The sequence below is a fragment of the Panulirus ornatus genome, chromosome 59 (genome assembly GCF_036320965.1).
Source record: "Panulirus ornatus isolate Po-2019 chromosome 59, ASM3632096v1, whole genome shotgun sequence".
Lineage (NCBI taxonomy): Eukaryota > Metazoa > Arthropoda > Malacostraca > Decapoda > Palinuridae > Panulirus > Panulirus ornatus.
Genome location: NC_092282.1, coordinates 1,091,938 through 1,109,469, shown reverse-complemented (window position 1 = coordinate 1,109,469; position 17,532 = coordinate 1,091,938). Strand labels below are relative to the sequence as shown.

General features: G+C 41.3%; 2 protein-coding genes across 2 annotated transcripts in view; both read left to right on the top strand.

Moving 5' to 3' along the window:
- The first annotated feature begins 3,425 nt into the window (after positions 1 to 3,425).
- Positions 3,426 to 10,543, top strand: LOC139767181 (uncharacterized). Its single transcript, XM_071696237.1, has 2 exons — positions 3,426 to 5,715; positions 10,399 to 10,543. The coding sequence occupies exon 1, from the start codon at positions 3,460 to 3,462 to the stop codon at positions 5,104 to 5,106; it is 1,647 nt and encodes a 548-aa protein (XP_071552338.1). The 5' UTR covers positions 3,426 to 3,459; the 3' UTR covers positions 5,107 to 5,715; positions 10,399 to 10,543.
- Positions 10,544 to 10,554: 11 nt separating this feature from the next.
- LOC139767186 (GTP cyclohydrolase 1 feedback regulatory protein-like) overlaps positions 10,555 to 17,532 on the top strand; it is a 33,856-nt gene continuing 26,878 nt past the window's right edge. The window contains exon 1 of the mRNA XM_071696246.1: positions 10,555 to 10,792. Within this exon, the coding sequence (XP_071552347.1) occupies positions 10,757 to 10,792 (36 nt within the window). The 5' untranslated portion in view covers positions 10,555 to 10,756. The remainder of the gene's footprint in view (positions 10,793 to 17,532) is intronic.

Genomic DNA, 17,532 nt, shown 5'->3' with positions numbered 1-17,532 from the left:
CCTAACTCTCGTATTATATTTCACCAGTGGTAATATTGTCCAGTTTGTTATTAGTGTTCCTATCTTTAACCACACTGAGTGTTATGCGTTTATTTATGTTGAATTCCATTTTCCATTACACGCCCATTCTGATAATCTATTTATGTCCCTCTACAAATTCACTGAATTTTCATCTGAGTCAATTAGATCCATATTTTTATATCATCGACAGATTTAGTTAAGTCGCTGTTCATTCCTATATCCAAATCGTTGATATATATATATATATATATATATATATATATATATATATATATATATATATATATATATATATTTTTTTTTTTTTTTTTTTTTTTTTTTTTTTTTCATACTATCCGCCATTTCCCGCGACAGCGAGGTAGCGTTAAGAACAGAGGACTGGGCCTTTGAGGAAATATCCTCACCTGGCCCTCTTCTCTGTTCCTTCTTTTGGAAAATTAAAAAAAAGAAGAAGAAAAAAAAAAAAAAAAAACGAGAGGGGAGGATTTCCAGCCCCCCGCTCCCTTCCCTTTTAGTCGCCTTCTACGACACGCAGGGAATACGTGGGAAGTATTCTTTCTCCCCTATCCCCAGGGATAATATATATATATATATATATATATATATATATATATATATATATATATATATATATATATATATATATGAGGGGGAGGGGGATGGTATTCCATGTGTGGCGAGGTGGCGATGGGAGTGAATGGAGGCAGACAGTGTGAATTGTGTGCATGGGTATATATGTAGGTGTCTGTGTATGTATATATATATATATATATATATATATATATATATATATATATATATATATATATATATATATATATACATATATATATATATAAAAAAGAATATATATATATATATATATATATATATATATATATATATATATATATATATATATATATATATATATATATATATATATATATATATATATATATATATATATGTGTACATTGAGATGTATAGGTATGTATATTTGCGTGTGTGGACGTGTGTGTGTGTATACATTGTGTATGGGGGTGGGTTGGGCCATTTTTTTCGTCTGTTTCCTTGCGCTACCTCGCAAACGCGGGAGACAGCGACAAAGCTAAATGAATATATATGTATATATATATATATATATATATATATATATATATATATATATATATATATATATATATATATATATATATATTCTTTTTTCTTTTCTTTTAAACTATTCGCCATTTCCCGCGTTAGCGAGGTAGCGTTAAGAACAGAGGACTGGGTCTTTGTGGAATATCCTCACCTGGCCCCCTCTGTTCCTTCTTTTGGAAAATTAAAAAAAAAAAAAAGAGAGGGGAGGATTTCCAGCCCCCCGCTCCCTTCCCTTTTAGTCGCCTTCTACGACACGCAGGGAATACGTGGGAAGTATTCTTAATCCCCTATCCCCAGGGATATATATATATATATATATATATATATATATATATATATATATATATATATATATATATATATATATATAGAACGAACAAGAGCGGTCCCAAGGCTGATTCCTGAGGAACACCACTGGCTACATTGCCCCAGTCCGATGTAACTCCGTTGAGCATACCCTTTTTCTATCGGTGAGCCACGACCTTATCCAATTATATACACAACCATCGGTGTCGTGAGCAGCTATTTTTCTAAGCAGACACTCATTAGGTACTCTTTCATAAACTTTACTTAAGTGTAAGTATATAATATCATAATCTTACCCTAATCATCAGTTTCAAAAGCTTTATTCGAGAATGAGAGAAGGTTACAGAGACATGATTTCCGTTTTGTAAACCCATGTTGAGAGTCCCTAATGAGATCATGACTCTCCAAGTGTTCTGTATTTTGTCTGCTATAATTTATTCGATGACAGGTAATTTGAATACTTTATGGTTCAGAAGCTGGGAAGAAGAGAGGTGAATCGTGGGACCCGGTACTTGGAGTCAGCAAGAAATATCAGACATGCAAGAGGACATTATGATATACAGTTGTTCTGAGTCAAGATCAAACCCCAACAAGACATGGTTTCTCATGGACAAAACAAAATTGAGGGGAAGGGGGGGGGGGGGGTTGAGGACAACACAAGACGGTGTGGATATGCTCAGGGATAAGGTCAAACGACTAGTGTTTTCTACAACTACCTTCTGTATTTGTGAAAGAAGATAAAAGAACCATACTTAAGGACGAAGAATTACATAGTAAACGTGAGGAAGATAGATCATACAAACTAACTGTAACTAGAGACAGTGTCCTAAGGCACATATCTAAACTGCAGTCAAACACGTATGTTCCCAGCATCAAGCAAAACTGATCCCAGAGTCTTAAAGGAGTGCAAAGAGGAAGTCAGCCATATATTTAACAAATCCCTCATGCTACGATTCGTGTACAGATCATGGGCGATTGTTAGTGTAATTTCGCTTTTCGAACATGATGACAGGTTGTTAGTGTTAGTTAGTCTGGGATCAGTAGTTAACAGGATGACAGTTGTTAGTGTTAGTTAGTCTGGGATCAGTAGTTAACAGGATGACAGTTGTTAGTGTTAGTTAGTCTGGGATCAGTAGTTAACAGGATGACAGGTTGTTAGTGTTAGTTAGTCTAGGGTCAGCAGTTATCTTACCAAGGGTTGTTTAGGATTTTACCCCTATGTTGACATTCACTGTATGTGCATCATATCACTTTAGAAATATCTTATTTCACGGTATTTGTGTACGACTTCATCACGTTGATATGCTTGATTTTGCTAATATATAATGATTATTCTATTGTGAGCTCAATTCACTATCTGGGTAACTAAATTGAGGAGAGAGAAGGTATTAAACTGTGAACTATGATAGACCCTCATTGCAGTATTGCCCAGTGTTATAATGCAACCCTTTGAAATATATATATATATATATATATATATATATATATATATATATATATATATATATATATATATATATATATATATATATATATATATATTGTATGAAAATTCCTGTATGTTATCATAATGATCGACGGCTCGTGTTTGTCAAACATAACATTTGTTTAAATATCAGTTGTTTGCGGAACCCGATCTGCCTTGTTCAGTCTATGTTGTGAATATTTAAGTTGTGTTCTAAGCGACTCATCTGATATTATTGTCTCAAAAAAGTTCTCCACTGCTGACGTTAAGATATTGGTCAATAGTCTCTAAGGCAAAAGACCTGTCACCTTTCCATAATCAGTCTGGAATATCCCATCCAAATTAATCATTTGTTAAATAGATTTACTAATGGGAGAAGAGAGAAAACGACATTGTGAATATCATCCAATCAGCATAAAGTTGCTTGTGTGTTTGACCAATCAGCTCGTAGCGTGGGCATGGGCTGGGGCAGAGGTTAATTACTCCAGGTGTGTGTGTGTCCTAACAAGGCCCAGACCCGTCACAAGCGTCCAGGTGTTAACGAGATGTCTAGTGTTGGTTCGTTGTGTGAGGACGCCTGTGAAGAATGTCCGTGTTGTGTGAGGGAAACGAGGCCAAATCCGGCACAGCGGAGCGTGGGCGCTCTCCGCCGACTGTTTGATGATCACTGTAAGACTCAAGTCCTCGAATCTTACAAGGTGGGCTGGCGGGTGCTGTGCGGAACTATGAAATGGCTTCTGGACCCGTCAGTCTGTTCTCGCCACCTCAGAAAAGCCATTGCCATCGGGGAGGAAGCTCTTGATTTTCTATACAGCCAACAAAGTACAGAGAGCGTGGCGGCGCACAAGGTGTGTCTGGGTATACACGTAGCAGAGTCCGTGGCCAGCAGGCAAGTGGGCTCGCCCATCTTGGTGGCGGACAGCTGGGAGGATGTCACCTGGGCCTTCATTGGTCTTCTGTGGAACTGGAAACCCTCATTTCATCGCACGCTAACCATACCTTACACGTTAAACTTAAAACAATGGACTGTTCGTCTGCTGAACGAGTGCAAAATCTGTCCCAATCTTTGTCTGCGTCTGGAAATGCTTCGTCTCATTGATATGTGCTGGAGAAAGGATCTGCAAAACTCACCCTTCGGGGAACAAACCGCATCAGGATTAGTGACTGCGTGCTCTCGCCTGAAGCTGGCGCACTTGTTGCCCGACGGGAAACGCCCCTGCCTCATAGAGCCGTTCGTCAGAGTATTAACGGCCCTCCAGGACCACGAACATCTTGGGTCCGTGGCTGCCGCCACCATGCAGCAGGTGGGGGCCTTGCACGTTGGGCCCGAGGCTCGCTGTCTGGCCCGTCTTGTCGAATTGGCGGGCAAGATGGCGAAGATGGCGCAAGATATGCATGAGAGTGATGCCCGCGATCCCTCAACGACCATGATCTTGTATGAGAACAGCTTCCTACTGCTACGGACGATGGTGGCCACCCCGCCCACCATGAAGGCCTACGAGAGTCCTGGCATGGCGCAGTTGGCTGCTACCGCTTTTATCGCCTCCATGTCTTCCCTTATTGACACCCTTTCCACCTTGGCGCCTGAATGCGCCATGGCGTGCCAGTGGCTCCACGGCGAAGTTGAGTATGTTATCAATACTCTGGCCGCTAATGACAAACCGCAATCCGTGGCGGCAGCGCTGCGGCGTGATCATGGCCAGACTCTGGCGGACCTCAGCATACGGGCACTGGACCTACAGTACTCTTTATATCGCCTCACCCAGGGTAACGAGGAGTCGACGGAGGAATGCCCTGAGAGGTTTATGGACAGCGTGACACAGACGGTAATGGAAGCGCCCGTGATGCTGGCGTCGTCCAACATGGTGGTGGACGAGTCGACGTTGATGCACCTGCTGCTCGTGTCTCCTAAGGACCCCTTCACACGTCAGCCTCTGGACCAGGGCTCCTACACTCGCCTGCCCGACCTGCGTGCTGAGATTGACGCCTGGAGGAACAGCCGAGGTGGTTCTCACCACACCAACAGGACCAGTAACAGTGAATTTGACATCAGCGGCACCACTTACACGGAGGGCGTCTGTGAAGGAAGCCTGGACAATATCGTTAACATAAACGATGACAACAGTAGTGACAGTAATGATACCGACAGCAATAACTGTAGTAGCAATAGTAACCAGTGGGAACACCAGTAACTTCAACGAGAGTCCTAGCAACATCAGTGAGAGTCCTAGCAACATCGACATCAGCAACAACATCAACGAGAGCCCTAGCAACATCGACTACATCAACATCAATGAGAGCTCCAGTAATATCACCGATAGTCCCCACTAACATGGAGAGCACCAGCATCAACGGTAGCCCAGGAACATCAGTAACACTAGCAGGAAGGACAGCCTCAGTAACATTGATAACGCCAGCATGAACGATAACTCTAGTAACGTAGACTACACCAGTATCAACCAGAGTCCCATTAACATGGAGAGCACCAGCATCAGTGGAGTCAGAGAGCAACATGACACAGTCCTCACCAGGAGCACGCACTACAGCAGCACTAGCGTTGTGAACAAATCAATCACAGTTTATATGTCACAGCTGATATAAACAACCTACAAATTGTTTGAATTTCATGTAATATTGTGATAAACAAGTTCATTGTGTTTATAATTACTGATAATTAAGATATGTGGACGAGACTTGCTGTTTAGTGGTAACTGAGGCCTGATCGTCTGGCTAGCGACACATACCACGCTTACTGACTTGTCGTCGAACACACACTGAATGATGCCCTTATACTCTGTATGGTGAGTCTATTTCTGGCCTGATAACTTGTGTGTGGCGATCTAGTGAAGGTTCTACCCAAGTAACGTGTTACTAACCCTAGGTTGTCGTGCGTCATGAACGCACATCGCGAGAGGACTGGCAGTTGGCCTGTTGACCCCTTCCAAGCACTTCCTTTTCCCACCTTCCTACTTACACTCATGTACGCACCCAATACGTACTTGAAATTTTCTATATTTTATGTACTTATTAATCTATTAGGCATCTTATTCCACTCGTCAACAACTCTATTTTTTAATCTTGAATTATCGTTTAAAATCCTATAAGTTCTCTAATGTGAATACTCTGTTTATTGCTATCATTTATCTATTCCTCTCATCCACCTGTGTGTTCTTTGATTATATCCCACCTGAATTAACGTCTTTTTAGGGAATTCAACCTTAATTTTCTTAGTCTGTATTCACAGGAGAGATTTCTGACGCCTTGTATCATTATTGTCATTCTCCCGTGTATGTTTTCTGGAGACTTTTTATCCATTGTGTATTACGATGTCCAGAAATGCGTTATATGATGAAGGTTGGGTCTCATTGGAGAGGTATTGCTGAAGTATAACATTGGCAGGTTTATAGCCAACAACACTTCTGTACTACATAAATACAAGTACTCTCATAGCTTTACCTCCGACGTTTATACATTGTTGTCTTGGTTTTATGCCAGTGTTTACCAACACTCCAATCTCTCTCTCTCTCTCTCTCTCTCTCTCTCTCTCTCTCTCTCTCTCTCTCTCTCTCTCTCTCTCTCTCTCTCTCTCCCATATCGATTGTTTAATGTATATTTGTTGTTAATGTACACACCGGACCTCTATTTTCTCTACTACTATTAATAACTTTACATCTGTCAAGGCCGGATTTCATTTGATACTGTCCATATTTATAATTTGCATAGGTTCCATCGTAGTGCGTAGAGAATCTTCAATATTTAATTATCCTTCCTCTGGTAACGTTTGTGTATTTTCTGATAATGCTGGTGACACCTGGGAGATGGTGGGGATAATGGTAGTTGGAAAAAAATTATTGAAGTAATGAATAGATACAAAAGATCACTTTATGACGGAAGATAGAAGGTGATACGACGGCCTCAAGATAGTGGTGGTGAGAACGATGGAAGTGGTGAATGGTGGTGATAATGGTGGTGATAGTAGTGATGGTTAGGTTGGTATTGAGGGGAGTGGTGAGGGTGATGATAGTGATGGTGATGATAGTGACGGTGATGGTGATGGTGATAATAGTGGTGAGGACGACAGGGAAGGTATAGTTAATGGCAGAATTGTGTAGAGACGAGGACGAGGAACGAGTATTGTTGCTTGCCTGGCCCGGCCAGCAGCAGCAGCAGCAGCAGCCGGGACACCATTGATTGCGAGCTGAGAACAACAAGCGGGCTCCCCACGAGACGTCTTCCTAATTTTCTACCATTTGAGGACGCGAACCGCCTCCCCCTCTGGGTAATCAACACCCGCTGCCACGGCGGTTCTGATTTATTCTCACTCTTTCTAAACTCATAATTGCTTCAGAAACGACTCCTGCCGGACAGAATGGCGTCTAAAGGAGACGACAAAAGACAGTTTCCTCATCTGTGGTTGCAGCCCCGTGGGAGCCACCAGCGGCCGCCAACCCACCACTTTACATGGCGGGAAAATTGACGTCGGTGGGGTTTTGTTGTGCCTGAAGGAGGCGCTGCCGGGGAGACAAAGGACGGGCGATTAGTGGATCCCTCTAGGCTGACAGTCCTGGAAGGGCCCTGACCTGGTGCGAGGGTATGGGAACCTGACCTGGTACGAGGGTATGGGGACCTGATCTTGTGCGAGAGTATGGGGACTTGACCTGGTGCGATGGTATGGAGATTTAACCTGGTGCGAGAGTATGGGGACCTGACCTGGTGCGATAGTATGGGGTCCTGACCTGGAGCGAGGGTATGGGGACCTGAGATATACCGTCCTCAGTCGTGGGGTCCAGGTTCTCTCAGTGGTCATCGAACTGAGTTACTGCAGGCCTGGCCACACCACCACAAGTTTGACAGCTATATCCTCACGCTGCCAGGCAACAGGTCGTGTGCGGCTCAAGACTGTATTAAAACCATGAGGACCAGACTGTACCATGAGTGGAACAGATCTTACGAAATTAGTAAAACTCTTCTTTCATAAAACCAGAGGTTTGTGAATAATCTAATGTAGTGAACTTTTTATTTTGAAGTTTAGTTACTTTTATCCCTTATGTGAAACTATGTATTTTGAAAGTATTCAAGTGCTTGGGTCTTTACTTAAAATTCATTCAGGCAATAATTACATAGTGGAACTCCGCACCACTGTTTTACCTTATCAATTGTATTTGAGCTATATTCTGAGCCTGACTAATAATCATAGAATATGTAATGAATCACTCTTTAAAGTCGAGATAAAGTGGGTCTTTTAAGAACATGTGGCATCTTATATTAGGATCCCATAAAACTTATTCGTTTTCCGAGATAGCAAAATTCGATATTAGAATATTAAATATTTATATGGTAAACTATTTTATTTTAATATTAACTATCATTAATATTCCTTAACTAAATACTTCACCGGCTCCAATGTAATTTTTCTATGGAGTTTTTCATGTATGTACATCATGAAATCAGGCATCTATAGTCACATAAGATGATTATTTAGATGTTAGTGCTATCCGATTTGTATAGACCTCCACTACTATTAATGTTACAATTCTATTATAATTAATGATAGAAGATTCAATTATATAGCTCGTGGTATAAGAATGAGAGTTAATAACAAGTAGTATTGCTCCAATCAATACAATAAATCATGATTTTTAACATGATTAAACAAAGCATTTGATTCTTGTCTTGTTCTTATACTATATTTGTGTTGCTAAAGTCTAATAGATAGATCCTTACCAGTCTGCCCAACATAAAACTTATCACACTTTCTACATGGTATTATATAGATGCATCCTGCAGAAGTTTCTGGGGAGTTTCTGATTAAGATGTTTTTGTAGTGTTGACATTTACATTTAAGAATTTAAGTAACATGGCAGTAAAGTAAAATTATTACTAAAAGGGAAAATTAAAAGGTTCTTGATGTCAAAGGCAGGTTTGGGTATAACTCGATAAAATGATTTCTTTGCCAGCTTAAGAGATTTATCAATGAAAGATCTAGGTTTTTTGGATCCAGTAGAATATATCTTTTCAAACTCATCATTAATAAACTCTGGATTGCAAACACGTAATAATCAGGAAGGAACATAGACAATACACGTCCACACACGCACATATACATACCTATACATCTCAACGTATACAGTCAGTTGTTGTTCGCTGATGATAAAACGCTGGTGGCTGATTCATGTGAGAAACTGCAGAAGCTGGTGACTGAGTTTGGTAAAGTGTGTGAAAGAAGAAAGTTGAGAGTAAATGTGAATAAGAGCAAGGTTATTAGGTACAGTAGGGTTGAGGGTCAAGTCAGTTGGGAGGTAAGTTTGAATGGAGAAGAACTGGAGGAAGTGAAGTGTTTTAGATATCTGAGAGTGGATTTGGCAGCGGATGGAACCATGGAAGCGGAAGTGAATCATAGGGTGGGGGAGGGGGCGAAAATTCTGGGAGCCTTGAAGAATATGTGGAAGTCAAGAACATTATCTCGGAAAGCAAAAATGGGTATGTTTGAAGGAATAGTGGTTCCAACAATGTTGTATGGTTGCGAGGCGTGGGCTATGGATAGAGTTATGCGCAGGAGGGTGGATGTGCTGGAGATGAGATGTTTGAGGACAATATGTGGTGTGAGGTGGCTTGATCGAGTAAGTAATAATAGGGTAAGAGAGATGTGTGGTAATAAAAAGAGTGTGGTTGAGAGAGCAGAAGAGGGTGTTTTGAAGTGGTTTGGTCACATGGAGAGAATGAGTGAGGAAAGGTTGACCAAGAGGATATATGTGTCAGAGGTGGAGGGAACGAGGAGAAGTGGGAGACCAAATTGGAGGTGGAAAGATGGAGTGAAAAAGATTTTGAGTGATCGGGGCCTGAACATGCAGGAGGGTGAAAGGCGTGCAAGGAATAGAGTGAATTGGAACGATGTGGTATACCGGGGTCGACGTGCTGTCAATGGATTGAATCAGGGCATGTGAAGCGTCTGGGGTAAACCATGGAAAGGTCTGATGGGCCTGGATGTGGAAAGGGAGCTGTGGTTTCGGTGCATTATTACATGACAGATAGAGACTGAGTGTGAACGAATGGGGCCTTTGTTGTCTTCCTAGCGCTACCTCGCGCACATGAAGGGGAGGGGGTTGTTATTTCATGTGTGGCGGGGTGGAGATGAGAATATATATACATATATACAGGGGAGGGGGTTGTCATTTCATGTGTGGCGGGGTGGCGATGGGAATATATATGCATATATACACATGTACATAATTCATACTGTCTGCTCGCAAGGTAACGCGAGTGTAAAACTACTCTTTACTTGTAATCACATCCTAGCGTTATGACTATGGATTGATGAAATTGCGATGTTCTTTTATTTCTTATTCCATTGCATGTTAGCAGGCCATAATCCTCCCCAACATTAGACAGTTTAATTATCATTCATCTGTAACTCCTACAGAAAACCTAACATGTCGACTGCTGAAGGATAAGATATTCCATTATTTCCTTTCACTTACACACAGTATAGTGAATGAAGTGCATTGCTGAGAAGCAAGGAGAGTCTTTAGACTGACTGACTACAGACGTAGTGTTCTACCTGAGTCGTATGGAGAAATACAGACCACAACAAGACTGAGTTGTTGCCGGGGTCAAGACCGCCCGAGGCAGAGCAGGTTCGTACACTGCTGTATTGACGTCACCTGATATGTTCGAAGCACATTTGTTGATTTCCCTAAGCTCACATAACAAGTGTGAATGACTTAAGTGTGTATTTGACATAATCTAAGTGTATAGTAATAAGAGTGTGATTCACACGGTGATCAGTGTGTGCCCAGTAGTAGTGTAGCACAGTTAGCAGTGTGACCAGTTAAGGAGGAAGTCATGCCTTACATGATAATTTCAACACAGTTTAGACTGGTGAGTAACGCAGTAATTGATTTTTTTTTTCGTATTAGAATCAACACTGGTATACGATATACCGCAACCACTGTCACCGCCTGCCCAGGTTTGTCAGCTTGTTCCCCATAGTATGTAAGATGCTACTTAGTTTTGTTCTTGGTCTGCGTTGTGCTTTAATAACCTGAACTTGTAAAAGTGTACATTACCTCAGTACCGTCGTCTTATTTCACTTAGAATTTCTAATGGGTTAATTGTATTTTGTGTGCATAATGGATTAACTAGGTAGCTTGACTGTGATGGCTTTTCCTCAGCTTTACATTATTCAAGGCCACACTTTCCCACATCTTCAAAGTCCAACCCACATCAGGCTATTTGGGTAGTGTTACTGTTTAGGGTCACCTTATGATTTATAGATCTGAAGGAAGTTCTTACCAATGGGCCTTTGCTAATAAAAGTAATTGAGACAGGAGAATAACTTTTGTCATATGAATGATAGATAAACGAGATTGGAGTCTACTATGATCAAGGAAAATGAGGCAGAAGTTAAAGTAGCAGAGATCGTCAGAACCTATGAAAACAAAACTCACCTGACTTCATCTTTGGTCTGAGATTTACATTATGATTCATTATTGTAGGCAGGGTAAACAGAAAACTGCATCATTTCCTTCTCCCAAATTAGCGGCATGCATTGAGGGAAACATTCAGCAGAGGTATTCTCCCAGCAACTGAATGCAAACATGTCATTTTGTAAATATGATGAAATTTAGGTTGCCACTGGAAGGTGGATGTGGCTTTAATAGGTTCTTTCGGTTTCTAGAAGTGTTTCGCTTATTGTTCCCCAAATTTTCCCTAATCATAACCCTTTTCACTATCACATTTATTAATTATAGATGAAAGGTAATGCTCTAAATCTCAGTCCACCAGTTTGAGTCATTTCTCCTAAATGTAAGGAAACCTTGATGTGCATTTATTCCCAATCCCCGAGTTATTTCTGTGGTGGTAACCCTGAACATTTGTTGTCATAGAATAAGAAAAAAAATTAATACAGATACTTTGGACACTTAACTGAGTAGCTTGTCATGGTGTGTCTAACTTTGAAATAGCATGGTTTGCAGTGATTGTGAACTCTGTATTGAAAATGAGGTTAGTGAAGATTTATAGCACTTATACAACTTTAATGTCATTGGTGGGAAGAGCCATGAATCCTAGGAAAATGAGGAACTGATTATTCTATCATTGAATGAAACATTTCTGAAATTCAACAGAACAATGGGAAAACCTTACTAAAACTTCCCATGGTAATCAGAATTTACCTTACCCATCTGTCTTCACATAGATGTGTTGCAGTGTATGAACCTGGCCCATTGAACATTCTGCACATGTGCTAGGATGCAAACGTACTTGATATTTTTGGTGTATTTCAGTAGTAATATTGACAAAGTAAGGTAAATCATGGCTGCTATAGGAAGATGAATGAGGTTTTCATTGATTCAGTTAATCTCTAAAATGCATCATAGTTCCCCATTATCATCTCTTGTATTGTGGGGAATGGCTGAAATCATGAGACTGTACTCCTTGAAGGAAAAATGGGAGAGATATATTTTCACCTATGTTTAGAAAATTCTAGATGGCATAGTCCCCAGCTTACACTTGGCAACAACTTCCCATTGGCAGAACAGCCATGGAAGACTAAAATACTGTCAGAAATCAAAAGATGTGATATTCACAAAAAATTATAGTACTTTAAACATGTAGGGCTTGAGACTTTTCAACATCTTACCTTTAATCATCAGAAACACCATGAGATGCACAGTGAAGTTTAAGTGTCCAGGACAAGTATTTACAGTTTAAAAGACCAGCCAGGCTGTGGAGGCTGTGTGAGCCTGAAGGCATCAGCTTCTAATAACTTGGTCAACCAACAACCTAACAGCCTAGTTCAAGTCGGGTTATTGGGGTTTATGACCTCTAAAGACCACACGAGGATAAAAGAAAAATTGCTCCAAATCATATTTCACTCAGTATTTTGTTCTTCTTAGAGTATGTTCCTCTTGCAATTGTTGTTCTGAGGCTCATCAGGAATCAACTTCAGCCATTTATCATATGTTCTTTTAAATGTCTCTATGGATACTGATTGTTTGGAAAGATAGAATGAAATAGGCATATAGTTATCAGGAGCTGTACATTCAGGAAGGTGTAAGGTGAGAATGGGATAAAGCATTTTGGTGCTATGTTGTGTATAGGTTGTGACATTGTGTCAATGGGCTGAATGAGAACTTATTGTTGAAAAAATTATGGAACACCTGGCGGGGCTTGGCCATTGATGGGAGCTCTGTTTTGGAGCACTTTACATGACAGTTGGAGTGTGGATGGGGGTGATTAGGCTTTTCTTTTTTCTTGGCCCAATCTTGTCAACATGGCAAATTATGAGCAAGTATGAAAAAAATTACAATAATATCTGTACCCAGTAAAATTGTGAAAATTTTTGAAAGGGTAATTGATGCTTTTTTTTTTTTTTCTTTTTTACTGTCTTTGATGACTCACATAGTCCCTGAGGAAGAAACATTACAGCTCATTTGGTAGAAACATTTGGTAGTAGTAATGACATTAGGTGGGAACATTTAATAGAAGTAGTAAGTTAGAACATTAGGTAGTAGTTGGTAGTGGTAGTAACTTTAGGTAGGAGCCTTTGTAAAAAAAGACTGTGTTAGAAATGCCCTCTGCCCATGGCCTGTTAAGGGTGAGGCACTAAACTAAGAAGCAGCACTCAGATTTGCCAATTATGAAGACTTTTATCATGATCTTCCCCTTGAGGGAATAGGCACCAGAGATATAGATAGGTAGACAGATAATTTGTTTCATTTGTAAACGTGCAGACTTCTGTAGAAATAAAAGCTTTCCCCTGACTTACACTATAGCCCCCAATACTCAGATAACCCCACCCCAGCAAATGTCACATTGACAATATATGATATAGATAACAGTATATTGTGTAGCCTGTAAACCTTTGCTGTTTAGATCTGAGCCATATGTAATGCTGTGCACAGCATGGGGTGTTCAGTGTTGTAAATGGAAATGGTGAAGAGCTTGTAGATTTATGTGCTGAAAAAGGACTGGTGATTGGGAATACCTGGTTTAAAAAGAGAGATATACGTAAGTATACGTATGTAAGTAGGAGAGATGGCTAGAGAGCGTTATTGGATTACATGTTAATTGACAGGCGCGCGAGAGAGACTTTTGGATGTTAATGTGCTGAGAGGTGCAACTGGAGGGATGTCTGATCATTATCTTGTGGAGGCTAAGGTGAAGATTTGTATGGGTTTTCAGAAAAGACGAATGAATGTTGGGGTGAAGAAGGTGGTGAGAGTAAGTGAGCTTGGGAAGGAGACTTGTGTGAGGAAGTACCAGGAGAGATTGAGTACAGAATGGAAAAAGGTGAGAACAATGGAAGTAAGGGGAGTGGGGGAGGAATGGGATGTATTTAGGGAATCAGTGATGGATTGCGCAAAAGATGCTTGTGGCATGAGAAGCGTGGGAGGTGGGCAGATTAGAAAGGGTAGTGAGTGGTAGGATGAAGAAGTAAGATTATTAGTGAAAGAGAAGAGAGAGGCATTTGGACGATTTTTGCAGGGAAAAAATGCAATTGAGTGGGAGATGTATAAAAGAAAGAGACAGGAGGTCAAGAGAAAGGTGCAAGAGGTGAAAAAGAGGGCAAATGAGAGTTGGGGTGAGAGAGTATCATTAAATTTTAGGGAGAATAAAAAGAATATAAAGAGTTTTGGAAAGAGGGGCAAGAATGAAGTCTGTTGTGGATGAGAGAGCTTGGGAAGTGAGTCAGTTGTTGTTCGCTGATGATACAGCGCTGGTGGCTGATTCATGTGAGAAACTGCAGAAGCTGGTGACTGAGTTTGGTAAAGTGTGCGTAAGAAGAAAGTTAAGAGTAAATGTGAATAAGAGCAAGGTTATTAGGTACAGTAGGGTTGAGGGTCAAGTCAATTGGGAGGTAAGTTTGAATGGAGAAAAACTGGGGGAAGTAAAGTGTTTTAGATATCTGGGAGTGGATCTGGCAGCGGATGGAACCATGGAAGTGGAAGTGAATCATAGGGTGGGGGAGGGGGCGAAAATCCTGGGAGCCTTGAAGAATGTGTGGAAGTCGAGAACATTATCTCGGAGAGCAAAAATGAGTATGTTTGAAGGAATAGTGGTTCCAACAATGTTGTATGGTTGCAAGGCGTGGGATATGTATAGAGTTGTGCGCAGGAGGTTGGATGTGCTGGAAATGAGATGTTTGAGGACAATGGGTGGTGTGAGGTGGTTTGATCGAGTAAGTAATGTAAGGGTAAGAGAGATGTGTGGAAATAAAAAGAGCGTGGTTGAGAGAGCAGAAGAGTGTGTTTTGAAATGGTTTGGGCACATGGAGAGAATGAGTGAGGAAAGATTGACCAAGAGGATATATGTGTCAGAGGTGGAGGGAACGAGGAGAAGTGGGAGACCAAATTGGAGGTGGAAAGATGGAGTGAAAAAGATTTTGAGTGATCGGGGCCTGAACATGCAAGAGGGTGAAAGGCGGGCAAGGAATAGAGTGAATTGGATCGATGTGGTATACCGGGGTTGACGTGCCGTCAGTGGATTGAATCAGGGCATGTGAAGCATCTGGGGTAAACCATGGAAAGCTGTGTGGGGCCTGGATGTGGAAGGGGAGCTGTGGTTTCGGGCATTATTGCATGACAGCTAGAGACTAAGTGTGAACGAATGAGGCCTTTGTTGTCTTTTCCCAGCGCTACCCCGCACACATGAGGGGAGAGGGGGATGGTATTCCATGTGTGGCGAGGTGGCGATGGGAATGAATAAAGGCAGACAGTGTGAATTGTGTGCATGGGTATATATGTATGTGTCTGTGTGTGTATATATATGTGTACATTGAGATGTATAGGTATGTATATTTGCGTGGGTGGATGTGTGTGTATATACATGTGTATGGGGGTGGGTTGGGCCATTTCTTTCGTCTGTTTCCTTGCGCTACCTTGCAAACGCGTTAGACAGCGACAAAGCAAAATAGAAAAATAATAATAAAAAAAAAAGATGTTCAGGAAGGAGGTAAAGTGCGTAAGACAAGGGAGCAAATGGGAACTTCAGTGAAGGGCACTAATGGGGAGGTGATAACAAGTAGTAGTGATGCGAGAAGGAGATGGAGTGAGTATTTTGAAGGTTTGTTGAATGCGTTTGATGATAGAGTGGCAGATATAGGGTGTTTTGGTCGAGGTGGTGTGCAAAGTGAGAGGGTTAGGGAAAATGATTTGGTAAACAGAGAAGAGGTAGTAAAAGCTTTGCGGAAGATGAAAGCCGGCAAAGCAGCAGGTTTGGATGCAGTGGAATCTATTAAAAAAGGGGGTGACTGTATTGTTGACTGGTTGGTAAGGTTATTTAATGTATGTATGACTCATGGTGAGGTGCCTGAGGATTGGCGGAATGTGTGCATAGTGCCATTGTACAAAGGCAAAGGGAATAAGAGTGAGTGCTCAAATTACAGAGGTATAAGTTTGTTGAGTATTCCTGGTAAATTATATGGGAGGGTATTGATTGAGAGGGTGAAGGCATGTACAGAGCATCAGATTGGGGAAGAGCAGTGTGGTTTCAGAATTGGTAGAGGATGTGTGGATCAGGTGTTTGCTTTGAAGAATGTATGTGAGAAATACTTAGAAAAGCAAATGGATTTGTATGTAGCATTTATGGATCTGGAGAAGGCATATGATAGAGTTGATAGAGATGCTCTGTGGAAGGTATTAAGAATATATGGTGTGAGAGGCAAGTTGTTAGAAGCAGTGAAAAGTTTTTATCGAGGATGTAAGGCATGTGTATGTGTAGGAAGAGAGGAAAGTGATTGGTTCTCAGTGAATGTAGGTTTGCGGCAGGGGTGTGTAATGTCTCCATGGTTGTTTAATTTGTTTATGGATGGGGTTGTTAGGGAGGTGAGGGGTTGTTAGGGAGGTGAATGCAAGAGTTTTGGAAAGGGGGCAAGTATGAAGTCTGTTGTGGATGAGAGAGCTTGGGAAGTGAGTCAGTTGTTGTTCGCTGATGATACAGCGCTGGTGGCTGATTCATGTGAGAAACTGCAGAAGCTGGTGACTGAGTTTGGTAAAGGGTGTGAAAGAAGAAAGTTGAGAGTAAATGTGAATAAGAGCAAGGGTATTAGGTACAGTAGGGTTGAGGGTCAAGTCAATTGGGAGGTAAGTTTGAATGGAGAAAAACTGGAGGAAGTAAAGTGTTTTAGATATCCGAGAGTGGATTTGGCAGCGGATGGAACCATGGAAGCGGAAGTGAATCATATGGTGGGGGAGGGGGCGAAAATCCTGGGAGCCTTGAAGAATGTTTGGAAGTCGAGAACATTATCTCGGAAAGCAAAAATGGGTATGTTTGAAGGAATAGTGGTTCCAACAATGTTGTATGGTTGCGAGGCGTGGGCTATGGATAGAGTTGTGCGCAGGAGGGTGGATGTGCTGGAAATGAGATGTTTGAGGACAATGGGTGGTGTGAGGTGGTTTGATCGAGTAAGTAATGTAAGGGTAAGAGAGATGTGTGGAAATAAAAAGAGCGTGGTTGAGAGAGCAGAAGAGGGTGTTTTGAAATGGTTGGGCACATGGAGAGAATGAGTAAGGAAAGATTGACCAAGAGGATATATGTGTCGGAGGTGGAGGGAACGAGGAGAAGTGGGAGACCAAATTGGAGGTGGAATGATGGAGTGAAAAAGATTTTGAGTGATC

What these genes read in the sequence shown, in the direction of transcription:
- LOC139767181 (XM_071696237.1), top strand. Translation starts at nt 3,460, where the DNA reads ATGTCTAGTGTTGGTTCGTTGTGTGAGGACGCCTGTGAAGAATGTCCG.